Genomic DNA, 27557 nt, shown 5'->3' with positions numbered 1-27557 from the left:
GGGCTCAGACCGAAGTCCAGTGGCATTCCGAGCAAGCTGACCCGCACGTGCGTCAAGTTTTCGTGGTTCGCGGTTCCGGTGTCGACACGGGGTTTGCGACGTAGAGCGAGGTTGTGCTGAATTGTGGTCAGAATGTTATTTCTTCTCCACCTCATTGCATGGATGTGCCGTGAATGTCTGTTCGCGTTTCTGCAAGTGGTGAGGAGACGTGGCGTCCGTGTTCGAACTAACGGAGGAAGGGATGGGATAGCGACCAGCGCTGACTGGTTTACCCATGCTGTCTAGAGGTCTAACTGTCCCTTATGATGACTGGATGTTCAGGACGCCTCATATTGGCGACTGTGGCTGGTGATTTACTGATACTGTAGTTTGTGAGAAGACGGATAATGTTCAAACTGGTCGCTTTGGCCTCTTCGGTACCTTTCCTAGACGCTTTCTTGTTTTCTGACCCAGGGGTACTAGACACGGTTTTTTTCGTGCCAGCGTGGTATGTTTGCTGCGATGCATGCGTGGTTCAGCATGATGTTTTGAGGATTCAGCACGCATGCTTATTGCGAGTTACCGCACAGAAGCAGTCGTGTGATGTAAAGCTATGGCATTTAATACAGCCCGCGTCGGAGTTCTCCAGACCCGGGCGCGGCTGACAACGCCACCGCTCTGTTGCGCCTCTGGAGGCGTCTGTGCCGCTGCGAACGAAGTTGTCAGTTTCCAGTCCAGTTTCATCTCCTTGCAATTCTCAGTTCAATTTCATCTCCTTGAAACTGTCGGTTCAGTTTCACCTCCTTGAAATTGTCAGTTCAGTTTCAAGGAGATGAAGGTGTTCGGAACCTAAGTCATAGATGCTACTGCATGCCAGAGCGGTAACGCGTCGCAATGTGTCAGCCGGCCGTCGGACAACGCGTCGTGTCCGGACGCGGTGCGGCGTGTCCGAACGTCGCGAGTGGCTTGTCCGGAGACCGGACGAACCGATCGTCTCCGGCACCGGCCATATGAGGCGAGCAAGCCGGTTTGAACCGGATTCCATCGGATTCAGCTCCGAACGCCGGCCGGTGCCCATGGCAACCCGCACCTGCCATCGGCGACAAATAATTCACGGCGTCGCGCCGATCGGCGTCGTGGCCTGTTGTCAGGCGGCGGGTCAGCGTCGCCACCCATTTCTCAATGTCGGCGGACGCCGCCGCCGCGTTTTTGAACTCGGTGGCCCCGGTGCGAAGGAGACCATGGGGCGTCCTCTGGAGCAGCCGTGTGCATTGCGAGAGGACCGAGGGAGGGGGGGGGGGGGGTGGGGGAGGACGGGCGGGTTGCAGAAGCGCTATCACGGCCTCTTGATGACGCGCTGGGAGGCCACCACACGCGTGAGTGGTATGAGACGCGCCGGCTGAGCGGTCACGTGGGTCACGCCTGACAACGGACACGTCGGCGGTGCGCTGGCTGGCGGTGACGTGTGCCTAGTCGCCCGGTGAAACCCGTGTTCAGTATTCTGGCCGGACCTCTGTCCGGTTGTCCGGCCAGAGAGGTTCGGTGTTCAGGTCAGACACGTTCTCAGGAGCCTTGTCGGACACGTGTCTGTCTGTCCAGACGCGTGCCTGGTCGTCGGTTCGGACGCGTGCCCCGAGGTCGGATAGGGCACGTGTCCGGTGGTCGGGCGGTCACGTGTCCAGTGATAGGGTGGACGCGTGCCCGACCCGACAGACAGCGGACCGTCGGCTCAGGGCGCCCGCTGGCTGAGTGCTAGAGGTGCGAGCCGTGGGTGGGACACGTGCAGTATGCTCGTTACACGCGCTTGGGTAAATCCCGAGGAGGGTCCTTACGTTTGTTAGAGGCTCAGCCTTCGCAGGATCGCAGAAGGGAACTTAGGTATTGTCTTACAAGCCTACGCTGTGTACGTCTGAGCTGTCTGATTGTGCGGGTTTGTTCGCGGTTGTCGTCAGGACATGTACGTTATCTTATGTAAGCAGGCTGACTTGCTGTTCGTGATGTGTTGCTTGCACTCGCACGTCGCCAGCTTCTCACCTTTGGAGTCGCATGGTGACGGAACCCAGGTTGTTCCGTTCATGGTTCGAGTCAGGTTTGTAAGCAAAGTAGACCGAGCATGTGGCGTGTCGTGCCGAACCTTTTTGGGTTAGCTGGAGACCTGGCGAGAGAGAGAGAGAGAGAGAGAGAGAGAGAGAGAGAGAGAGAGAGAGAGAGAGAGAGAGAGAGAGAGAGAGAGAGAGAGAGAGAGGAGAGACAGAGGAAGAGAGAGAGAGAGAGAGGGAGAGGGAGAGGGAGAGGGGAGAGAGGGGAGAGGGAGAGGGAGAGGGAGAGGGAGGGAGAGGAGAGGGAGAGGGGAGGGAGAGGGAGAGGAGAGGGAGAGGGAGAGGGAGAGGGAGAGGGGAGAGGGAGAGGGAGAGGAGAGGGAGAGGGAGAGGGAGAGGGGAGAGGGAGAGGGAGAGGGAGAGGGAAGGGAGAGGGAGAGGGAGAGGGAGAGGGAGGGGAGAGGGAGAGGGAGAGGGAGAGGGAGGGAGAGGGAGAGGGAGAGGGAGAGAGAGAGGAGAGGGAGAGAGAGAGAGATACACAGTGGGGCTGTTTGGTATCTGAAGCAAATTATCATGACATTGGCGTGGAACCGAGCACCTTTTTGTGGTCGCCGAACATCCTCCACGCTGGCGGGGGCGGAGGTTCGCGCCTCTGCTAACGCGGAGCCAGCCGGCGACAGCGGCCGTCGGGGCCGTGCTGGCCTGGGCAGAGGTTCGCGCCCATGATTGCTAACACAGCCAACCAGCGACGGCGGCCGTCCGAGCTGCGCTGACCTCCAGTGGGGGTTTGCGCCTCTGCTAACGCGGAGCCAGCCGGCGACAGCGGCCGTCGGGGCTGCGCTGACCTCCAGTGGGGGTTTGTGCCTCTGCTAACCCAGAGCCAGCCGGCGACAGCGGCCGTCGGGGCTGCGCTGGCCCCCATTGGGGTTTTGCGCCTCTGCTAATACGGAGCCAGCCGGCGACGGCGGCCGTCGGAGCTGTGCTGCCTCCGGCGGAGGTCAGACGCGGCCGCCGCACGCTCGGGGGCGCCCCGTGCTGACTGGCCTCCGCCGGACAGGGCGGCACACTGCTGTGGGGGGGGGGGGGGGGCGGATCGCCACGCCCGTGGTCTGGCGTGGCGTGTCGCCACATGCTGATCCCGGTCGGACCCTGGTGAGCGGAGACTGGCTCTTCCCGGCTGTCTGTGCGTGTTTGTGGTGGTGTAAGTTTACTTTTAGTGGTGGGCGGAGTGTCACCGGAAGCTGGTGGCAAATGGCTGCTCATCGCCGCGTAGTGTAACTGTCGTCATGGGTGCGACGGCCGAGGCTGAATGAGTGCATGTTTGCCGCGGGAGTGGCGTTGACAACTTCCAGATACCGCTGTCCAAATGTTTTGACTAGTCATTTACGGCATTCCGACCATGAGCACGTTAAGTGTGGCCTCGTATGCGGTCCGCCCCAAATGCGGTGAGCAGCGCAATGATCGATTTCCGTCACTTGACCCCACACCCTGTGGTGCTGGGAGCTTTCACACTGAAACAAGCCGCCCATAGACAATGGCGTGCGTTTGCCACCCGTATGCGCTCGCTTAGGCGCGTCCAACAGCCGCGGCGCTGCCAGTGAAGGCTAACGCACTCCACCGGGCTCGTGGTGATTCGAGGTGCTCACCTGGAGGGACTTGGGTTCGAATCCCGGTTGCACCAGCTGTCGTGAGCGCCAATGTGACCAACGTTGGCGATGGTGCCCCACCAGTTTGTGGCAAGGTGACTCGCGATCTCTTGAAAGCAAATCGTTCAGCCATCGATATCCCGCTCCCCGCTCGGGCAGCGCCGGCTGCTCGCCTCCTCTGCGCCTCACCTCCGACTGTTCCGCTAACCGGCCCGTCCTCGGCAGGTTCGCCGCCTTCAAGACGTCGCTGATGAACCTGCTGCGCGAGCGGCGCACGCAGACACTGCCGATGGCCGAGGTGCGCGACTTCCTGGCGCGCCAACACGCAGCCAGCCCGTTCAGCGCCGGCGAGGTGGAGGCCGCCACCGACCGCATGACGGAGGCCAACCAGGTGATGGTGGCCGACGACCAGCTCTTCCTCATCTGAGCGGCGGCGGCCAGAGGCCGGCGCTCGTCGGGAGGCGGCGGGGACGCTTTGCGCTCGTTCTGCGGCGGGCGCTCCGAGCCGCGTGGGCGACGCTCTCCGCCAGCGTTCGGCCTCGGGAGACAATGCCTGGTAACGGAGGACAGGTCCGTGCCGTCGCGCCTGAGGAGACAAACGCGGTCTCCTGGGTGCCGCGCACTACGTTGCGGGGCATAAGCGTCTTGCGTCGGAGTGCAAGAACTGAGCGGGGCTGGGAAAGACTTCGGACCGTCATGCGCGCCAGCGGTCCGCCGCCTCGTCGGGAGCTCGTGCGGGACGTGGTCCGGATGTCGTAGCTGGTCATATCGTGCTGTTGCTGGTCGGTTGGTGCTCGGGGTCGGTGCCGCTGATGAGTTCCGTTTTGAATACACTGTTTTTGTAGAGGACGTCTGTGTGCCTAGTCACATGCGCTGTAGGCATTGGAGTGAGGTGCTCAACGGGTGTGTTGATCAGGTCTCTGAAGGCGGAACGTGTCGAAAAAAGGCGCAATGACCGCCGGACAGCCGCCATATGGCCGAGCTGTGGTGAGCGGGTAGGGGTGTGGCGTTTGAGTGACAGAGTGCTGCTGACCTTCCCCGTCCGTGGCGCCGGCCGCTGAAGATGGCACCGCCGCCGGGTGCGGCCCCCGATCGGTCGGCGATAGCCAACGGTAGCCGCCGCCGCCAGCGCGCGGCGCTGGGCCGGCCTTCGCCGCCGAGGGGCCGCTAGCCTTGACGGTCCCGTTATGTGGGCCCCCGAGCCGCGCAGCCCCCCGTCCCCCCCCCCCCCCCTGCGCGTTCTCGGCGACTCCGGAGACGGGGCTCGTGCTGACGTGCGTCGGCACACCTGTCTGTGCGGGACCTTTCTGCGCGGCCTCGGATGCTCAGCGCGATAGCGGGCTCCGAACACCTTCCGCGTGCGTCGTCTTACGAGGCGCCCACGACGGGTCGTCCCGCTCGTCCATGTAACGGCGACCTTGACGCAGTAAGCCGTGAAGGAGCTGATCCGCAGCTTACAGCCGGGCGCGTGTGCTACTCGAAAAGACAGCGCCGCTACTGCTTGCGGGCTCGCGGAACCCTTCGATGTGACGTCATTGGACAGACGGGACACGTGAACCATGACCTATATTCGCAGGAATAGTGACATTCATGTGATAGGTCTTCAGTTGCCAGACGTAGTCACATTACACACACGGCTCTCAGCCACCTTGCGCTTGTTTGATCGTGCTGGACGTGCTCTGCCTGGCCCTTCCGGGCTCGCCCATTAACAAAAAGGCTCTTGCATACGTCTCGCCTCCTGCATACATGGCGCCTCGCCTTTTGCATATATGGAGCCACCTTCCAAAGACTCCGTACGTTATCGGGCTAAAACAATACGCTGGCCCCTCGGCTAAGAGGTGGGTAGTGTCGCACGTTCATGTCGCTTTAATGTGCTCTGGCCGCGTGATATGCCCCGCCTAGCCACTTGCTGACGTGTTTAAAACACTAAGCTGCTGATGTCTCGGCGCCTACACCACTAATGGTGACGATTCGGACATACAGTGCATGCAAACTGCCTTCAGAACGCCAGATGATGCTGATAAGCAGGCGATACATCGAAGGTGATTATGCTGAAAGGCGACTCGTCCGTGTCGTTAGGCTGACTAACGATGTCGTGCTGTTACTTCGCATGCCCTTTTCCACTTTTCTTCCGCGTCGACTGGCGGTGCCCCCCAGTCGCCCGGCTGTGGACCGAACCGGTAGAGCCTGAGTCCATCGTCATCTTCGTGCGCGTGCCGGCGCGCCCCTCCCACGAGCTCGCCCAGACTGGCGGCGCCGCGGCGGCGCGCCCGTGTTGCGTGCGTGGACCGTAAAGTTGTCTGGGTATAAAGTCGGCTGAAAAATACGCAGGCCGTTGTCTCGAGCCGCGCCTGTAGCGCGCCGTATAAGGACGGTATGGACGTGGGCTCGGCAGGGCACGAGGGTGGCACCGGCGCCTCGCACGGCAAGGGTCATCGCCAGATGTCACTGCGGTCTCTGCTGCTGCTCAGCGAAGACACGAGCGAGGAGTAGCCTGCGTGACATTCGGACGACAGTGCTCTACATTTCCCGATACCTGTTTATCGTGTCGAGAACCGGGTAGTCCCAGCCACCGCCTGCTTGTCCGCCGTCTGTGCTGTGACTACTCCGCGTGCCCGCGCGTCAGAGCGGCTTCAGGTGCGTACGGCCAGAGCGCAGCTCATGTGAGACTGATCCCATGGCGACGAAGACGTATGAGACTGATCCCATGGCGACGAAGACGTATGAGACCGATCCCCTGGCGGCGAAGACGTATGAGACTGATCCCACGGCGACAAAGACGTATGGGACTGATCCCACGGCGACAAAGACGTATGGGACTGATCCCATGGCGACGAAGGCGCAGGTGACGCGCTATATCCCCTCAAGGGGTGTGTCGGCGCAGTCCGCGATCCCCGCAAACTCTCGGATGCCTCCCGAAGGGGCGTCTGGGTGTCGCCGGCCCCTTGAAGGGCGGCGTCCGTCGCGTGGTCTTGCATCTGGTCACCGCGACACCGCGGCACCAGCTGTGACACCACGACGCAAGCCGTGACACCACGATGCAAAGCCTTGACACCGCGATGCGAGGTGTGACACCACGACGCCAGCTGTGACACCGCGACACCATAGTGAAACAGTGACGCCAGCGTTACACCGCGACACCAGCCTGGCCGGCGAGGAACTCCGGCTACTACTGCTTCCGACGGCGCACGGAGCGGGGAGGCACCGAGGCGAACTGCCGACACTTTCCAGTCAAGGCTTCGCCATGCACGTGCTGGTCAATTGGTCACCTATCAGTCCAGTACACAGTTGTGTGTACAGGCGATGCTGGGAACCAGCATGAATAAACCGAAGAAGTCCGGTTTAACTGTGCCTTACACAGCATAGACTGTCCCGTCCCGTTAGACTGCATGCAACAGCGTTTTTAAAGAGACGTTTCAACATTGTCACCCGTTATCTCGCGTGTTCTCGTGCACATACAGTCGCATGCGATGATGACCAGATCTAGAGAACAACAGAATGTTATCAGCCCCCGCTTGTTGCCGACTTCGGGAGTTTCAGCTGAGTCGCTCAGCCTGGATGGCTGGCGTCCGGCCGGTTTGGAAGTGGGCGCCATTGGCCCGCTGGCGCCATTGGCCGCCCGCCCGCTGCTAGTGGGGCCTTTGCGTGAGGACGACCGCACCCTGAGTCCAGGCCAAGGGCGGCGTGCGGCCCGGAAGAAGACAGCTGCCTTCTTTTAAGTGGTTCGGAGCCGACAAGCTGCCAACTCCGTCCTCAACAACAGGGCGCAGTGAACAGGCGTGAGTTGTATGTTGTCGAGTGCGGTAGCATAGACTTCTGCGACGTGAGTCACGCCTAAGGCGTGAGTTGTCGGTTGTCGAGTGCGGTAGCATAGACTTCTGCGATGTGAGTCACGCCTAAGGCGTGAGTTGTCCGTTGTCGAGTGCGGTAGCATAGACTTCTGCGATGTGAGTCACGCCTAAGGCGTGAGTTGTCCGTTGTCGAGTGCGGTAGCATAGACTTCTGCGATGTGAGTCACGCCTAAGGCGTGAGTTGTCCGTTGTCGAGTGCGGTAGCATAGACTTCTGCGATGTGAGTCACGCCTAAGGCGTGAGTTGTCCGTTGTCGAGTGCGGTAGCATAGACTTCTGCGATGTGAGTCACGCCTAAGGCGTGAGTTGTCCGTTGTCGAGTGCGGTAGCATAGACTTCTGTGACGTGAGTAACGCCTGAGGCGTCAGTTGTCTGTTGTCGAGTGCGGTAGCATGGAGTTCCGTGACAGATGGCAGGCGCTCGCCTCCCGCGACCCATGTCGTTCGACCCCGACGCCTGGAACGGTACCGATTCGATGCAGCGCAGAAGCGGTCCGCTAATTGCCGTGATGTTGCTGCCGATCTGGCTGCACTGCCTTCTGCCCCCGATCTGGCAGCGCTGTCTTCTGCCCCCCGATCTGGCAGCGCTACCTTCTGCTCGCGATCTGGCAGCGCTGCGTTCGACTCCCGATCTGGCTGCACTGCCTTCTGCCCCCGATCTGGCTGCACTGCCTTCTGCCCCCCGATCTGGTAGCACTGTCGTCTGCTCCCGATCTGGCAGCGCTGTCTTCTGCTCCCGATCTGGCAGCGCTTTCGTCTGCTCCGGGCAGCCTGCACCGTACCAGCGCTGGGGCAAGCCGCCGGAGTACGGAGATCGTGACGGCAGCTACTGTGTCGCTGCACCGTTCGGTCGCCCGCCGGCCGCCGACCACGGCCGTTCCACTCTGACTCTGGCGGAGCAGCGAGTTGTGGGCGGCGCAGCTCCCGGGCTCCAGATCCCAGCCGTATCTGGCTGGCGACGTCTGCACTAGCTGATGACTCGCACCAACCCTGCACTCGTGTTCCGTAATGTGCACACGTGCTTGGGTGACTTGCGTATGCACTGTAAGCGACTTTCCGCCAAATGAAGGGCAGTGCGCACTACCCCCATACTCCACGTCCATGACATCGTGGCCGACCCATGCTGCGCCGCACCGGTGGCCCACGAGTTCCCACTGACAGATCGGCTGGCGCCGCGGCTTACAGTCTCCGGAGCCGGCCGAACGCTGATGGGTTGTCGGCCCGGCTACTGTGCGGTGTTCTCGCTCAATGCGTACCATTAACACGCGCCCGAGTGGCCGGTCGAATACCCTTCGCTCGTGTAGCCCCTTAAGATCTCGGAGACTAAGAAAGCTAGAAAAATCCAGTGGCTTAACCCGCATGAAATCTCGCTTCTGTCCAATTTCGACGCTGCTAGGGCATGACGTCGGGGTCAAATAAGGCTAAACAAGGTTAAACTCCTGATTGGTGCCCCAAGTGCCCCTCCCCCCAGACCTCATGCAACCACCGTAAAAGTAGATACCTGTTCTAAGCAAAAGGTAAGTAACGTTTAGCTCAAGTCCGTGACCTTGTTTGACCTTCATAAGGTCAAGGTGACCAAATGCCTTTGAAATTGCTCCTATCTTGTCATTCAAATGAGCGTCAGGGGTTACGTTGGGCAGCATGCCAGTAAAACAAAATGTTGACCTAGGCCATTTGAGGTCAGTGACCTACTCTGACTTTTAACGTCCATGGCACATGTCTGTAGCAATACCCGTCATTGGTGGATTAAAAATGAGCACCGGAAGCTACCCACAATCCAAGCTCTCGAGTAAGAGACAGGTCATTTGCTACCTTGGTCTGACCTGCGTACCTGACCCTAGGCGAACTTAAGTTGCTGTTCTAAATCCAATGGGTTTATTCCCTTAAACCATATCTCAGATGTGTATGACGTTGCCAAGCACGGCGTTGTCGCATCACATTGAACGATTCCCTTGAGATGTCATTCGCTGACAGCCATGGCCTGAATTTGATCTGCCATAGGTCAGAGACCTTGCAGGATACATCTAATTTGTTGCCATAAAAATGTCCACCATTCAATTTTTTATAGCCATGCAAAGTTTGGCGCGGCTCTGCCGCGCCGTTCGAAAATCATTCTGGAAAAACCTCCCGGCGGGGGAGGGGGAAAATTGACTCTCCATCAAGCGCCCGTGTGTGCGAGGCTGTTGCGTTTGGTCTGAGATCACGTTGTCATGGCACATGTTATTGGCTTTCAATGATGGCTCACACCACCACGTTAATGATAGTGTTTCCACATTTGTATGGGGTTTTTGAACTGAAACAGCCATCTTGTAAGTCATACCGTGCAGCTTATAGCCTAGCCTTTCTTGAGGCCTACATTCCTCTGGTTTCTAAGCTACACGCCCGTATAGATGTGCAGACTTTTTCGGGGAGACCATTTCAAGGCTACATAGGCGTCCATGAAGATATAATGACGTCATTCAAAGCCTGTCATTCTATTGGTAATTCAGTGTTCACGGCCGAAAAGTATGATTATCTAGAGAACTAAAAAGTATGATAATCAAAAGTATGATAGTCAATCGATTTTCAATCAATGTCGCCCAAGAGACGATGACGTAATTAAACAATGACGCATTGAGGAGCATGTTTGCTGAACAGATAAATTGTGTTGTCTGGAGCAGTCTTTTCCATGCAAAAGTATACCAATAGTTATAAGTGAGCGTAATTCAACATGCATAATGCTTGCTTCAATATCTCGAGAGGTGGAACATCCCCTTCAAAAGGAGTGTCACACCCTTGGGACTTATTTCAAAGACATATTCTAGCGAAGGTTCAGGACCAGCTACTTTTGATATTTATCACTAGGCCACTAGCCCAGTGATAATTATAGCCCAGCCAATGGAGCACCGTCAATATATAATACGGGTATCAGTTGCAATCATTTTCGTGCCCAAACCACGCTGTCAACGTTTTTCAATAGCACTACGCCTCTTCCCTGCAGTCACGACTACCGTCATCATGACAACCACCGCGCGCAGGTTCGCTGCTGGTGCGAATAAAAGGGTGTTTGTAATTGGCCTAACGGGCAAGGGAATTTTACCGAAAAGTTGGTCGATTGAAGCTTGAACCTGAGCATGAAATGGATCATGTGGTACTCGTGTCCCCAAATCCAAAACGTGACTCGAAAAGAGCAACGGTGGTAAACATCATAGGGGAGAGATAAAAGCCATAGCGTCCGTTGAATTCATGGAATAAAAGCATTATGTCCTCATCTTTTTCTCTAAACTGGGGTTTTCAAGCTTCCGTACCATTTGCTACACCAATATTCGGATGAACTAGCTTGTTGCAAACATTACAGAATATACACGTTAGGAAAAGCAAGGCAAATTAAATGTTTTATTGTCATAGTGATAAGCAGGGAGTCAAATGAGATTTCCCTCGCAGGTCAGCTACTTCAGACAGAAATTATGAGCTATTAAGGATTTGGAAAAAAAACTGATGCTATTGATCACATCGCATGCGTATAACGCATAAATAAGTGATAACACAAGGTGAGATACTCCCTTTTGAGCGGCGTCACTCGAGATCAAAGGATGACTGTCAATCAATAAAGGCCGCCCAAAAGTTTTCAACCATTGCCATTTCAGAATGTCAGCCAAATAAATTATTCGATCACGTGTGTAATGTCGGTATGCTCATGCTGTTTGGCGAAAAAATGCTTTTGATTTCGCTGCGAGACCCGGTACTTTTTCCTAAATACGGCTCATCCTCTTCTATGATACCGTATTCCACGTAGTGTCTTTGCAGTATCTCTGAGAACAAATGTCAGAAATAATATATCATGCACTAAATCATATACTACACTTGTGCTTCCTGTGCCATACGTTCTGGCTGACGTATGGATGGATCTCTACCGTGCCTTGTCGGTGGCAAAAGTCCTCATTTGCCAGACCGGCTAAGGGTCGGAAAAGGGTGGGAAAAGGCCGGCCTGACCCGACCCCTTCCTATTTGTCCCAGGTGTTAATGGCGCCTCGAGATGCGGGCGTCAAACTGCCGCGTAGCTGGCGTGCCGCCACCCTTATCACAAAATATCCCAAGCACGCACGCGCGCACGCACGCATGCACGCACGCATGCATGCACGCACGCACACACGTACGCACGCACGCACGCACACACACACACATACCTACATATACATATATATGTATATGTATACACACACACACACACACACACACACACACACACACACACACACACACACACACACACACACACACACACACACACATATATATATATATATATATATATATATATATATATATATATATATATATATATATATACAGTTCCGACACCTGCTGAGGTTAGTTTCAGCTCTGTTAGGAAGTACAAGAGAAGTACATCTATTAAGGAAGCAAGTGAATGTTATTCAGAAGCATACTAAAAATAAAAACCAAATATCTTCGTCAAGTCAATTCAAGATGATCTCGACAACCTCTAGGCAAGTTCAGCTTAAACACGGGTTACAACGCGTCCGCCAGCCTCGTTCCACCTGCTCCGCGTTCACATACACACACCAACTGAGCCGGTTTGCCGCACGACTACGACTGGTTCGGTGACTTCGAAATGACGTGGAATTAATCGCCTGTCCATTGTGGCTGGTCAATTCCAGAAGGTCAATTACGATGCAGGTAAAAATGATTCGTCTGTGGCGTGATAGCGTAACAAGTAAAGATGCATTAAGCAAGCCGTGGAGGTAAACCGGACGGCATATTGCGCATTCGCTGCAACACTTGCGATAGGCACAAAACAATGCAGTTGACGCGCAATTAAAACTCATTAGCTACCTCAACAGCACGGCTTGCTCAGTGGTCATATTAGAGTTAAGCCTGATCTGGGGTAAGCACGTCATCATTTGAGCACCGCGTTTGTCTGCGGTCCGACATATGCCAATGAAAGGCGCGCAAATTACTTTGGCGCATTTCAGTTAACAATTAATTGAACTGCAGCATGTCTTGCACACGCATTGCTATAAGCATGTGTTTATATGCAATGTGACGCACAGGTGCTGAGTACATGTTGATTTTTTGTTCCAGAGCAAAGGTTTGCATATTATAAGTTTGTAGAACATAAGTTCGCCATGCTTAAGTCGGTATATGTGAAAAATTCGTCGAGGACAAAGTCCCTTGTGCTTAAATTCGTATAGGGTAAACTTTTGTACAGTAAAAAGCATGTCCAGGACAAAGTTCGCAGTGTGTAAGTTCGCATTGGACAAAAAATCGTATTGGACAAGAGTTCGTCGACGACAAAGACTCGTCACGCTTTAGTTCGTGTAAGGTAAAATCCGTCAAATGCAATGGCCCGTCTGAGACAAAATTTCGCTGGGAAGAAGTTTGTCAGGAACAAACGTGTGTGGGCTTTGGTGTGGTGAAACTAGGAATCACAGGTCAGGATATTGTTCAAACGGCGGCAGACGCTCGGGTTAAAGCAGCGCGCCTCGGGGCATCGAACTGAGTAACTAACGACATGCTACGACACAAACTTTTGCCCCATCAAACTTTGGCGTATGCCAACTTTTGCACCATGCGAACTTTTAATGTAGGCGAACATTTGACACGCGAGCTTTTTTCTTCACAAACTTCTACCATGCACAAAATTTGCTCTCGAGGAACTGCTGCCGTACGAACTTTTACCGTAGACGAATGCTTACTCTATGCAAATGTTTATGCTACACGAACTTTTCCCCCGGACGAACATTATGCGGAAGAGGTTATTCAAGGCAAAATTTGGACACAGACAAACCTACTGAGACAAAGTTACAGAAAACATAGACGTGTACTTCAAGCTGCTCTTGCCTCTATGTGTAGGGAAAAAGGTGCATGCAGGCATGCGCACGATCGCGGTTTGTTGGGCGCTTTGTTCAAAGCGCTCTGATATGCTCAGTGGCAGGCACCGAGAGGGCTGGAGTGGCGGGACTTTTCCTGGCTGAAGGATCCCGATGCAGTCTAATCGGACACGCCCTGCCGGGTCCGCACGATAGCACACTGATTATGGGGACTACTTTAGTGATGGTGCACATGTTGACCTCAACCCACTGAGCAAATGCTCAAGCCACCATCGGGCCAGCGGGTTTTCTGTGCCACTGCAGCGTTACAGTCGTACACAGCAGCGGTGTGCTTGGATTCCTCCACAGAAACGCATTGTGTTTCAGTGCAACGCATAAACACGGCGAAAATGTTCTTACTGTTACGCTGTGCTTTTTATTCCTGTTTTGGCTGTGATCTGGAGTTAAATACTTATATTATCTATGTCTATAAATCTTAAATCTAATAGTATATCTATGCATTCTAAATCTCTCAATGGCATTGTTACAGGAACCATGCATTGGAGCAGGCCTTCGGTGGATCCCGATCCTGGCCTGCACGCGGTGCAGTCTTCCCACTTATAGAAGGGTTTTCAGTGACGCTTGTATTCCTCCCCGCGTGCCACATCTTGCCAACGATACAACACCGCGCCCTGGACGGGCACACATTGGTCCACTCCACTTGCGGGGCAGATGCAGTGCACTCCGTGACTCTGAAGAATGTGCACCTATAATGGCACCTCCTAACGTCCAGCATATATCGTACGACCAGCAGACATGACAACGACGCGAAGAGAGTGCAGGCAAGCAGATGGGTACAGTGCACCCTTGCAGCCGAGGGGTGCGCACTCCTGGCGGAACAGGCCGGAGCGGACGGGAGCCACTGACTAGGTACTGTCGGTTCTCAGGGCAGCATGGCAGGTTCACAACCGGAAGCCGGGCCGACCACTCTAACCAAGCAGACGTCTGGCGGACCTCGACTTCATCACTGCCCGCAGGAGACAGGAGACAATGTCTGGGCAACGACACAGCGTGAGTGCCGGGAACACTGCAGGGACGGCGCTCCGCTGGGGACATGAGACAATGTATGAGCAACGACGCAGCGTGAGTGCCGGGAACACTGCAGGGACGGCGCTCCGCTGGGGACATGAGACAATGTATGAGCAATGACGCAGCGTGAGTGCCGGGAGCACTGCAGGGACGGCGCTCCGCTGGGGACAGGGGACAACGTATGGGCAACGACGCAGCGTGAGTGCCGGGAACACTGCAGGGACGGTGCTCATAAGCCACGCATTCTGTGCGCACGTGCATAGAGTTAAACCGCCTCTGAAGCCGGGCCATCAAGTATAGCTGGACATCTTAGCGACGCCCTCGTGGGGCACACTGTCCTCTGGCTACCCGATCACGTTGGTTCACAAAGAACGGACTGCAGCAAACTTGACATGTGCTGCAACAACAACAAGATCGTAGGCGCAGGCGAGAACTGCGCAGAGCGCAACCTGTGGAAAACACGAGGGCTGCTGTTGCACGAGTTTGACCCACCGGCCAGGGTGCACCGGTGCAGCTTGTGTCGTGCTGTGCAAGTGGCAGTTTTCCTGTTATTTTGTCAATGCACCCGAAGAAGAATGTTGTCCGTGGTTTCATGGTAATGTGTGTGATACAGTAGGTATGCCTTGGCCGCATGAACCCCACCTGGTCTTTGCAAGGTTTGCAAGTTTTATATTCCCCACGCTAATTGGTCTTTGGACGCAGCCCATGGCGATAATGCGATGCCGCGGGAAACTGTCCACGGCCAAGCAGTTCTCTTGCGGACACCTTGAACAGATTCTCCCGAAGCTTGCCAATAATTAGTTGACTTACTACTAAGACAGCATGGAGCCGCGGTCCTTCATTGCAAATATTCAAGCCGGTTAGAAACGGGACGACCAGCCCGAGCCCAACTTTAAGCGGAATGCTTCCTCACAGCTCAATAACGACTTCCTCTGCGTACGGCAGTGGGCATAACAACCATATGTGATTACCGTGTTTACATTTGTTACTGATCCCCCATATCTCGACTTTATCTAATTGCACTAGAACATAAAGAGACCCAGAAGCACTTAAGGTGTGGTAACGTCTTTGCATGTGTCCTCGCTGGTAACCAGCAGGTGCGATGGTTATCAAATAGGAAGAGTAGGGAGAGTTGTATCAGTTTTTGCTCTGCGCTCTCTCCTACTCTTACTATCGAACACTAATAACCCGGAGTAGATTATGTCACATATTGGGGGAAGCTGTACTTCAGTGTTTTTATCATAGACTGACCTGCATCGCAAGCAACCTAAATGGGTTACGACATGTGGGCTAAATGCGCTCGTCTGTGTTATTTCATAATCAGTCGCGATTGCGACAAGTTAATTTGTCATCGTTTTAATCAGTCAGTGTTTGTTTTACGACTGCTGCCACCTGGGTTGCGATTGCTCAACTGAAAATCATGTATCTATATAGCTAATGTAAATGTTGTCATGCTGCCATGATGCCAATGGGTTGTGCCGTCTGCGTGGTCAAGGGGAATGATGCTGAGTTTGCAATCCAGCGGCCCTGGGTACGAGTCCCAGAACGGGCACATTGTTTTGGACCGGCTGGGATGAAGAGGTCAGCTGGCAACTCATGTCATACGCACCACCCGACATCTTGGAAGAAGTTCGCGACACCCTGAAATCCTTGGCTACCAGATGCCAAATTATTTGCTGTATGTATGACACATGTACTCCACATCACTTAGCACAACATTCAGATTGGTCTAGTCATACATTAAGCTCTTATGCGTACGCTTACGTCAATTACTACAGTTTTCAAAGGTATGGGAAACACAGACCTGTCGCCGCAGCCCGAAGATGAGTGTACGAATGCGGCCGGAATACACTGAAAGGTGGAGGGAGCTGCCGTGCGTCAACTGAGTGACAAAATGCTGTCACCCGCTGTAAAGATTTGAAGAAATCACTCTGGTACTATTGGGCGTACAGCAGCTCAGCCCACTCTCCCCGCACCTGAAGCGGAATTTCATAAGAACATGATGTGGAAGTGGAATGGAACTCAGCACTTTATGAACGAAGTTGGTGAAATGTGTTTACGTCAGCTTGCCAGGTCCCAACTATTCCGAATTAATGGGTCAGAAAGATGATCTTGTACAGCTGCTTCCCTTCCTAGCCCCTTCTTTCTGCAGCCTGTCCAATAGATTGAAAGGCTCACAAAAATGTGGAAAAATATAGCTATACGATGTTCGTTTGCTTACGTATCTAGTTTTTGCTCGATGTTGCTGTCTTTGACTTTCTGTGTGAACGGGGCCATAAATTATGGAAAGAACAATCACCAAAAGTATCATGGAGGATTAAAAAAGGGTAGAAGCAGGATATACGCTTCACCTTTTCTATTTCCTCTTTGTCAGTTTTCAACATAGCGTTTCACAAGCTCACAGTCGAACTGCGTGCGAGACAGAGATAAAAAAGAGGTGGACGCTAGCATGGCGACGAATTGCCATTGATTCAAAAATTTTCGCGCGGTCACATCTTTGCAAGTACGCGACGTGATCACCGAGAGGAGTTCCAAAAGCACCGTTTTTCGCGTCTCGTATACGTGAGCTCATCACCTGTAATCTGTGATCTGTAATTGCTCGTGTGCCGCTCTTGTGGCGCAGGTGCGTATCATTGTGAGTCATTGTGAGTCATGAGCCAAGATTTCTTGCCAATGAGATTGTCATGGACGCAGGGGCGGCGCCATGGGGGGGGGGCATGCCCCTCTGTCATCGCATTAGAAGGGACAGTCGCACATATCCCAGCAGACTCTCTGCAGGGGAAAGTATATTCTTTGCACTGATTTCCACTGAGCGGCCCTTATATAATCTTTACCATCATAAGAGACGAAACGAACAGAGCCCCAGACTAACATCTGTGAATACTACATTGGACGCATTGGTGTACCACTTAAAAACACAAAGAAACACCAAGAGCACGAGCTCAGGCTAACAAAAGCCCAATAATGCGAAGTGACCTGATAACGTGCAATGCAGCAGAATCGACAGTGAAACTTAGATATGAGGACCAACTCGCAATCAGTCATGATAACTTCTGCATCCTGCGTTTTCGCCCCTTGTCCTCGCCCGCCTATCCCACTCGAGCCTCACTCGGCGGTGTCAGTCCAACCAGTTGCCTTTGAAACCGGCGGAGCCTGTGGCCCATCGATGAGAAAGTTTCACGAAGTCTTTGGGCTTAGGATGATTTCCTGGTCGGCTGTACACGGTAGGGTGTTTGGCTCTGGCATGATCCTAAGCGAACGCAGACTCAGTAAAATTCACTTTACACGGTTCCAATTGAGAAGAGCCTGTGTACGCCCTGTTGTCACAAATACGTCAGGTGTGCCTACACACGGGTAGCGTCGTCAGCCTGGCGGACATCAAGTGTCAGATGAAGGTAAGTCGACCGATGGGCGTCTGTGACAAAAGGCTCCGTTTGAGTGTGCTGTCGCTTGAGACAGAGAGAAGGCGGGCTGGTCAGCTGACAGACGGCGTCTGGGTACGACTGCGATACGGCCACCACGGGTGCGCCGGCCACACCCCGCACCACCTCACCACGCCTCGCTCCACCTCACCACGCCCCGCTCCACCTCACCACGCCCCGTTTCACCTCACCACGCCCGCACCACCTCGCCACGCCCCACACCCCATCACCACGCCCCGCTCCACCTCACCACGCCCCGCTCCACCTCACCACGACCCGCTCCACATCACCACGCCTCGTTTCACCTCACCACACCCCGCACCCCATCATCACGCCCCGCACCACCTCGCCACGCCCCGCACCCCATCACCACGCCCCGCACCCCATCACCACGCCCCGCACCCCATCATCACGCCCCGCACCCATCACCACGCCCCGCACCCCATCATCACGCCCCGCTCCTCCTCACCACGCCCCGCACCCCATCACCACGCCCCACACCCCATCACCACGCCCCGCACCCCATCATCACGCCCTGCACCCCATCACCACGCCCCGCACCCCATCATCACGCCCCGCTCCTCCTCACCACGCCCGCACCCCATCACCACGCCCCGCACCCCATCATCACGCCCCGCACCCCATCACCACGCCCCGCACCCCATCATCACGCCCCGCACCCCATCACCACGCCCCGCACCCCATCATCACGCCCCGCTCCACCTCACCACGCCCCGCTCCCCATCATCACGCCCCGCTCCACCTCACCACGCCCCGCACCCCATCACCAAGCCCCGCACCCCATCATCACGCCCCGCACCCCATCAACACGCCCCGCACCCCATCATCACGCCCCGCTCCACCTCACCACACCCCGCTGCACCTCACCACGCCCCGCTCCACCTCACCATGCCTCGTTTCACCTCACCACGCCCCGCACCCCCATCATCACGCCCCGCTCCACCTCACCACGCCCCGCATCATCTCACCACGCCCCGCACCATCTCACCACGCCCCGCACCATTTCAGCACCCTCCCCTTCCTCCGACTCTCACGCGCTTGTCGTGCGCACCGAGGGCTGAACTGTGGTGTTCTACCTGACGAGGTCTCGCTCGGGCACCGTAAGAAATTACACGAAGCTGTGCAGTGTATACGTCACAAAGACGGCATGTCACGGCAGCCAGCCGCGTCGTCACATACCACGCCTCCCATGAATGAGACTGGCGCTAAGGCGCGGTCTGCGACACGGCCGCTCGGTCTTGCGGGTCTCCAGAACATCGGCAGCACACGCTTCATGAAGGCGGTGCTGAGATACCTGAGCAGCGCCCGCGCCGTGTAACACTATTCCGCGGAACGAGTGCTGCATACTATTAGCATGTGTTTTGCGCCAAGTCCATTACGTTCTAATGGGCCGCTCATATAAGGCGAAGAGACTCTCTTTCATCCATTTCTTCCCTCTTTTCAAGGTCGCAACACTCTTCTTCCTAATGGCGCAGAGGCTCCACACACCAGCCTAGGTGTCCAGGGGCAGCGCCATCAAAAGAGGAAGTGGGCAAATATATCCCCCTCACGTCCCTTTCCCGCAATGTGTGGCACAACGCACGCAAACATACCCGTGATTTCTTCAAACTTCTGTGCCTTCTCATGACCCTGCCCGCGGGAGTTCAGCTGGATGCAGTTTCAGCGCGCGACAGGGGCAGAAAGCTTACTTCGCTTAATGGTGACGCAGAGGAGGACCAACGCAGCACCACTGAGTCAAGAGCATCGCCTTTTCCTGGGTCGAGTGAATTCAGGTCATGCCACAGTCGCTTTGGCTAGTACAAGCGCTTCACCTTAGAGAGCGCTTGGCTGCGTTAAGGATCGCCACCATAAGCGGTGGTGGTACAGACCTGGCAGAAGTATGTCAACTGGGTGATCCTGAGGCAGCGTGCCGTTGGGATACTTCCATTACCACCTGGCCGATGGCCAAAGATACGCTGGTCGCATTTTTCCATGGGCAAACCAAAAACCTTTGTAATCGGGCAGACCAGCCACAGCGTAGCGCCGGGGCAAAAATGTACAAAGCAGCACCCCACGAACATTTTCCCAATGCACGCACCACGTCTATACACTATTACGAGTAACTGGCCTAGATGATGTCATGCCTTGTACTGAGAAGGAGATACCGTGATAAGATACTCCCACCTAGCTAGAGCACGTGAAGTCCCGCTATGTTGGGAGGGAAGGGACTGACAACCATTTGTATTATTTGTTTGCAGTCAACGCCCACAGGCCAAATGCTAAATTTTCAGAACGTTGTGGGTTTCAGTCTCTACTTCGCTCCCCGGTTTCCGCGTTCCAAACCCCTGCGGTGATGCAGTGCAAAACAAATAAGGATTGTCATAGCAAATATCATTTATTAGAACATCAGGCATTAAACAGGGGATATTTCACCTAATTTTTATGCAGGTGTTGCTATAAGAGTTTTGCGACCCCGTTCCCATCCTCTCTATCAAAAATTGGCGACGCCGCCCTGCCTGGAGGTAAAACATGTGATTTATAATTTTGCTGGTTTGTGAAATTTGTTATGTCAAAAAACTGACGCTCAGAAAGCCGTAAACTGAAACATATGCCCTGCTCGTGGCACTATTTTAACATACCTTGAAACATCCGTCCACTGTCTGCATGATCCTGAACTGCAGGCTCAGCAGTGTGTTCAATCAAATAAGAGACTAGGGAGGCCATAAAATAAATCGCGAGAGGTGGTGCCGGTGAACGCGTGATTGCCGTATGGCGTCAGCGCTACACAAACGTCTTGATCGTGTGCTCAATGAAATAAAGAACCAAAGATGATATAAAATAAATCGCAGCAGTTAGTGCCGGTGAACGTGTGACTGCCGCGTTGTGTAAGTCCTTGCGCTACACAAACATCGTGACGATGTATGCATACTGATGTAAGCCTACAAAGCTCCCTGCAAGGCAGAAATGGGCTTACGTAGCAAACTACTGGGTCAGATGCTTAAATATAAGGTTAAACAGACAAGCACCGCACAGCATGGCAAATCCCACATTTGAATGTCACCTGTCCTCGGTTTCGAAGCTTGCACGTGTCAACAGCGTCGGCCTGATCGTTAAGCGTTGGGCACGGCTGTTATGTTATAGACAGACTTGATGGTCCGGACCATCTATCACCAAACAGATACGTATTCGTTATTCCATGCCGTGCCGAAGTTCACGCTTACGACCTGGGTCAGCTCGAGCTCAGAACGATTATCACGCTTCCATTCCCTGTACGAGTCACAGTATGCACATCTCTGGATCCGCCCTGGCCGTCTCCCGACCGTCTGCAGTGCGGAGGATCGGAAGTTCCGTCAGTCGGTGCGCCGTACGAGGCCTGCCCTCAGCGCCCGAGGCCCCGCGAGGGCCGCCGGCCGGGGCAGGGCCGGCCGGGTTGTTTACACCTCCGCCCCGCGGCCCCCGGGGTCCAGTGAACTCTTCTCAGCGCGGCTGCCTGGCCCGGTGGCAGCGACCGACGACAAGCGGCGCTCGCCGGCCGTCGACCCGCGCTGGGGTTGGCGTTCCGGCGCGGCGGCTCGGCGGCGCACGTCCAGCTGCCGCCTCTGGCGCAGACAGGCCAGGCAGCTGCCGAGCAGCGGCGCACGTCCAGCTGCCGCCTCTGGCGCAGACAGGCCAGGCAGCTGCCGAGCAGCGGCGCACGTCCAGCTGCCGCCTCTGGCACCGACAGACCAGGCAGCTGCCGAGCAGCGGCGCACGTCCTACTGCCGTCTCTGGCACAGACAGGCCAGGCAGCTGCCGAGCAGCGGCGCACGTCCAGCTGCCGCCTCTGGCACAGACAGACCAGGCAGCTACCGAGCAGCGGCGCACGTCCTGCTGCCACCTCTAGCACCGACAGACCAGGCAGCGCTTGTCAAACGGCACGCACGATGCAACCGCCTTCAACCTGCAACAGGCTTCATACCGTAGTTATGTGTCAGACATTATACAACTGCGCCTCTCAGCGAGGAGGTATTCGGAACCTCAATTTCTAGTTCGAATTACCACCGACGGCGGTGAAAGGCCGGGGGACCTTTGCCTCAGCCAGCGCGGTGAGCCTGAACAGAAGAACGCGACTGCTGCGCAGGTCGGAGTTCACCGATAAGGACGCAGTTCCCCGCACTCCACTTCAGTTGATCACTGTTATAAGTAATGCAAACGTTGTCGCACTCGAAAGCTGTTGGGGGCTCGTGCTCTTCAGACCACAATTCATATTCATTCGAGGCTGTCACATGAGCCCCAAATAGTGCCGAAAAGGTACGATTGCCCAAAACATGCACTGAGATTCTAGAAGTATGACGAAGCTCACCGAGACATGCTAGAATGAACATTTATTTTGCGCTAGGCTAAAACTTCCTGATCGTCCTGCAGTCGTGCAACAGATAAACCTTGCCAACAGGAAAGGGGCCTATCTTAAACTTGCTATAGGACGATTTGACGCCGACACACTTATGAGCACGTTTCAGTATCTGAAGCATTTAGTAGCCTTCACGCCATTCCCCATCTCCACCATCTCGAAACAGCCACCAGATTCACAGAGGTCTCATGGATGGCTGTGAATAACCACGTGCGGAATCGTCATGCCCCGGGAACGGTCGGCTGCTGATATGAGGCTCCCGCGAACACTCGGCTTTTGATATGAGGCTCCTCGTGGAGGAACCACCCGTCTTCCGGCGCTCAGCTGTGTAATCAGTGACGCACGGGTGACGAGTGAGAAATCCGCCAGATGGCAGGCGCCGGTGCCAGACGTCCCACCGCGTTTGTCAATGCCCTGTACACCCGCCGCCAACGAAATCAACGCAGTGCTGCGGTGTTGTTGACGGTGGTGCACGGTTATTAGCCCTGAATGCCGGTCGTTGGTGGGACGAATTTCTTGCCCACGAGCTGGCCGCGTGGTCTCGGTACATGTCTCGATGCGTCAAAAGCAGACCTGTGGGACTGAGCGGGTTTTCACAACGCATGGAGATGCGACCTCTTGCCAGTGTGCCATCTGGCTAGAGACTGTTCTCGAAAATTTTGTGCTTCAATGGTCTGGTAATCAGCCCCTTCATTGAGTTTAGCCTTGTAATTTAATTCACCTCCACCGCAGAAAGAAGCATAGGGATGTTGTTCAGGAATGCGGTCTGCCACTTTTGTGGATAAAGCGATGCGAGTTTGTGCTCGAACCGGTCGCACGCTTATTTTAAAATTTGGTCTGAACATTTTGATTGGATGAATTTCTGGAATCAGTGTCCATGCTAAGCGATGCTTGTCGCACGAACCCTACTCGTGAAATTCCGAACTAATGGCAGGACTTTGCGGCGAAAGCTTGACGTACCGCACTGCTCGGCACGGCCCGCCTGTCCTCTGACGTCACCTGACCTTTAGTGCGACCGCTGCCACCGGCCGGCGGCCGCAGGCCATACCCAGTCAGGGACAAACAGCGACCGCCTACACCGCCACGGGCGGGTGAATCGGAAGGCAGGCGCTCCAGCCAACGGGACGGACTTGTTGCTATGCGAGCACTACTTGATTAGATTTTGAGAGAACTTTACACGAGATCGGACGAATTGAGCTGACTACAAATAGGATATCGTCTAGAACGAGCAAGACGTTTCGGCCCAGAAAATACTTCTCCCCATGAAACAAATCCCAAAATCAAAATATTTAACTTTTGCCCTGTCTTCGGCCATACGCAACTGACTAAAACTCTGTCATAGTGAATACATTGATCGATGCTGGCATCTCAGTGGGTCTGTGTTAGGTCATAACTCCGCAGAATTGTAGCAGCATAACGAGAAATTTCTAGCAAAAAGAACGGTCATTGTGTTTTGCAGAGTGAACTATGTCACAACTTCCTCTTTAACTCGAAATGCGTTCTTTTAGGCCGTCTGCTCAGAGAGAAGAAAGACGGCCTCCAGGGGCGCAGTTTCGCAAAATGAGCGGGGGGGGGGGGGCTGAACAGTCACGACTGACGAAAACTATGCCCAAAATACATCAGCAAACTGGTTCTCCATAAATCTGCCCCACTTTCATCTCACATTTGGGGAGGTCGGGGTTCAAGTTGGGGGGGGGGGGAGGCGGGGGGCTTGGGAGGTTGGAACTCGTGCTGTCTTGCATTATTCGTGTCACGACATATAATGAGCTCCAGAAATGATGCTGCATAGATAAGCATGAGTGGTCGATATATGTGGGAAATGTGGTAAGTAAAAATGTAGTACTTGGTACACGATCATGTTAACTAATCAGCCAAACCTCGAAGAACCAAACGTGTTTCCATACTGTGGTGCATACAAAAAGGCTTGAGACGTACTCACGTGGACTTGGTTAAATGATTACCAAACCGAACTAAAAACCGAAACTAAAACACACGCAGACTCCAAGTCAAGATGTTTGGCGAGTTGTTAAGTGCTGAAAATGGCACGAGTTTGTGTATGTTTTCCGAAGTCACCGTGCTTACGCTGTTTGCTTCACCGATGTATAATTTTTAGGCATTTTATAACACGCCGGAGGAATATCAGGTGTTTCAAGGGATGCTTGACTACAATGAGTTGGATTATGTCGTATAACCATGTTGTGTTTGTTGTTTGATTGAATCATCGGTATAGTTCATTTTGCTTTTGGTTCATAGAATGTAATTAACTACACCAACACGCCTGTGTTATCCACGTGCCAGTCAGTTTTTCAAATGCACAAATTATTATTTAGAGTAAGCCTTCAGGAGGTCAACGGTGCTTGAGTAAGCGTCCGTAACCACTGCGACCAACAACGACGACCAGCGAGCCATGAGTTTGTGAGCGTCATTCCTGAGCGGTTCTGGTTTCAGAGACAGGGGTTCACCAGGTGCATTTCACTAGACAGGGGTTCACAGCGCAGCAAACCATAGCAAGTACCACAAGGCACGCGCAGTGAGTTTGTCTAGAAATGGCGATCCGGCGCCCTGTGTCAACAAGTAGACGGTAACGAACGGCGAAGTTCGTCAGCCCCACACTAGCAAAGTTTTTAAAGAAGACAGTTGTCACCAGGAATATAATTTAATTTAGGAGGAGGGGAGTAGGAGCTCCAGCACCCCCCCCCCCCCCACACACACACACACTAAACAATTGTGAAAGGAAGCTGACCAAATCTGGGGAGAAACCCGTTTGTTGACGTATTTTTGGGTAGATTTTGTCATTTTTCGCTGGTTAGCTGGCCCCTCTAAATGATTTCGCGGAACTGCGTCCCTGATGGTCACCTTCCATTACTGTCTCGCGATCGCAGTCACGCACTGCGAGTGCTGCTTGTGCTAAGTCATAAAATGCATGTTAGTTTTCCCCCGAAAATGCATCAGGCTTTTCTTATCTCATCCAAACTATTTTTAGAGGCGTCTGACACTACCGCTCCACCCATCTCGACAGGAAATTGTGTGGTCCTGCGAACCTTTTACATGTTATCAAACGCAATGACACGGTCACGCGGCCTGACCGTGGTGACACTTCCGCCTCCCACCAATTGGCATCCGTCGGGCAAAGACCAGCTACCTGCCCCGGTTGCCGGCCCTGCTTTCCAAGAACAGTCCCTTAGGAAAGAAGAAGGGGGAAAGTACCTGATGTAGGCCCTGAGCGTGGCCCGTGCGCTTTTCGGAGCGTTCTTACGCCTACGCCTGCACATCCTTGGCGCGTGGTTTCTGTTATTTCTTATAATACTGGAGAGGTGGGTCAGGCTGGAACAGTTGGCTCAGCTTAGCATATGGTGCTCAAGCACCTCACGTTTATACATTTTACGTGGTCAAAAACATTTTTGGGAAACGACGTAGTGGTCGTGATTCGTCGCTTTAATGTATGCAACCTAGTGTCGTCGTTGACCTCGCCCTTTGTCACGTTTTCGTGGTTGTAATTATCACATGTTTGTCTCCATCGATTTCATTTGAAATGCTGACGTCACGGACGTGTGCAGGATATCGTGCTGTAGAGGAAAAGGAACAGAATTCAAAGTTTTTTTTCTGAAAACCCAGTTAGGAGCGCCACAGGCCCACGAATTTTTTTGCATCGTCATTGGAGCTTTACGACGCAGTCCTTTGCTGACGCTATATGACGTCGCATGACTCTTACCCCGGCGGGTGGGCGGATCCGCAGGGGATTAAACCCAATATCTCTGGTTTCTCACACGCGAAGCTTAACCACTTCACTGTCGGCGCGCCCCACAATATTTGTTGCATGACATAAAACATCACGTGTTTCGATTTATCTTTTAAGGCTTCACTTCGAAGATTTTTTGGTGTTAACAGAGAGTGGGGAGAGTTGCATCAGTTTTTGCCCGAGCTCCATCCCGCTGCTGAATACAGGGCTAATTTTCTTATATCTGCAGACATCTATAACACTCAGCTTCATATGCAGCAGTTAAGTTTCGGAGAGCACGTCCTTGTTTGTTTGTTTTTTTGTTGCTTTTGTTTTGGTGAATGACTTCTGAATAAGCTCCTTTCAAAGCAGACAGCTGCCCCACCCTGGGTTAAAATGTATCACATGGTGGGGAGAGTTGTGATCATGTTTTTCATAGGGCTAGTCGCATCGCAAGGAAGGTGGATGGGCTACGAGGGGCAGACCTAATGCGATTGTCTGTACTATTTTGTAAGCTGTCGTAATTGCGACATGACAAAATTTTGCCCCTTAAATCAATCAATGTTCGTAAACAGTCACCGTCACGTTGGTCGCGCCTGCTCAGATAGAAATCATGAACCTATTCACCCAATGCAAATGTCGATCTGTTGCAATGCAAATGTTGACCGTTTAAAGGTTGCTACTCTACCCGTACCTTACCACGTGTAGCCGACATGCTCGTACCTTACAAAACAGACAGCTTGGCTCAGCGGCCTCACGGAGGTCAGTGCAAGTGCAGGCACCTCTTGGCCTTGAACAAACGTCGTAATGCAAACCGACGGGCGTCAGCGTTTGGAACTGCTCCGCCATCACCAACTTCCTGCTCTGCGATTGCCGCGTTACGCGAGGGTTCGTCTTGCTGGCGGTCGGCCAGGTCACCAGGGTCAAGGCCACCGGTCAGGGTTGTTAACACAGCTCGCGTGAGGCCAACACCGCGCACGTCAGGTGACCACGCCGCGGCTGGGGGTCGATGAACTCAGTCAGTGGGGCAATAACCTGTGTGAGCCGTCGACGCGGCCGGCCGGTCGGCGGGCCTCCAATACAGCCTGGCACCGCATGTGATGCGGGACTGCGCCGCAAAGCAAGACAGATCCGTGACTGTCGGAATGCCAGCTCGTGAACGGTGTGCCTCGCTCGAAGCTACCGGTCAGATCCCTGCAAGTGCTCGGGGAAAGGGCTTTCTGCTGCCGTTATCACGGCGTGAGGCCGGACTGCTGGGGACGCCAGACACCGGATCTCTGGCGCTTCCGTCCGGGGGCATTGACCGGTGCCGTGCAGACGTCAGCTTGGAGGGAAGCTGAGTGCACCAGGAAGCTGGCCACTTCAGCTGCCCATGTAATGGCGGGGCTCGGGGTACTTCCCTTTCCCCCCTGTCTGACCATCCTTCCGTGTATCCATCCCCAGCCCTTCGTCTCTTCTGAAGGCACGGAGTCTCTAACTGCAGACAGCGTAAAAGCGCGCATGACACGCCACATATCTGATACAAATCCAGTGCAAGGAAATCTGGGCAGACGTCTTCGCACGCGAGGCATTGTCCTCCGACTACACAAGCCCAAGGTGCGTCTAATCGGGGCAG

At 54.3% G+C, this 27557-nt stretch overlaps 1 protein-coding gene across 1 annotated transcript in view; it reads left to right on the top strand.

The window, feature by feature from the left end:
- Positions 1-4511, top strand: part of LOC119099736 (DNA replication licensing factor MCM3-like) — a 62985-nt gene extending 58474 nt beyond the window's left edge. The window contains 1 exon segment of the mRNA XM_037222798.1: positions 3890-4511. Within this exon segment, the coding sequence (XP_037078693.1) occupies positions 3890-4091 (202 nt within the window). The 3' untranslated portion in view covers positions 4092-4511.
- Positions 4512-27557: the final 23046 nt, after the last annotated feature.

The sequence above is a fragment of the Pollicipes pollicipes genome, unplaced genomic scaffold, assembly GCF_011947565.3.
Source record: "Pollicipes pollicipes isolate AB1234 unplaced genomic scaffold, Ppol_2.1 Scaffold_4881;HRSCAF=5763_pilon_pilon_pilon, whole genome shotgun sequence".
Lineage (NCBI taxonomy): Eukaryota > Metazoa > Arthropoda > Thecostraca > Pollicipedomorpha > Pollicipedidae > Pollicipes > Pollicipes pollicipes.
This window is presented reverse-complemented; position numbering and strand designations above follow the sequence as displayed.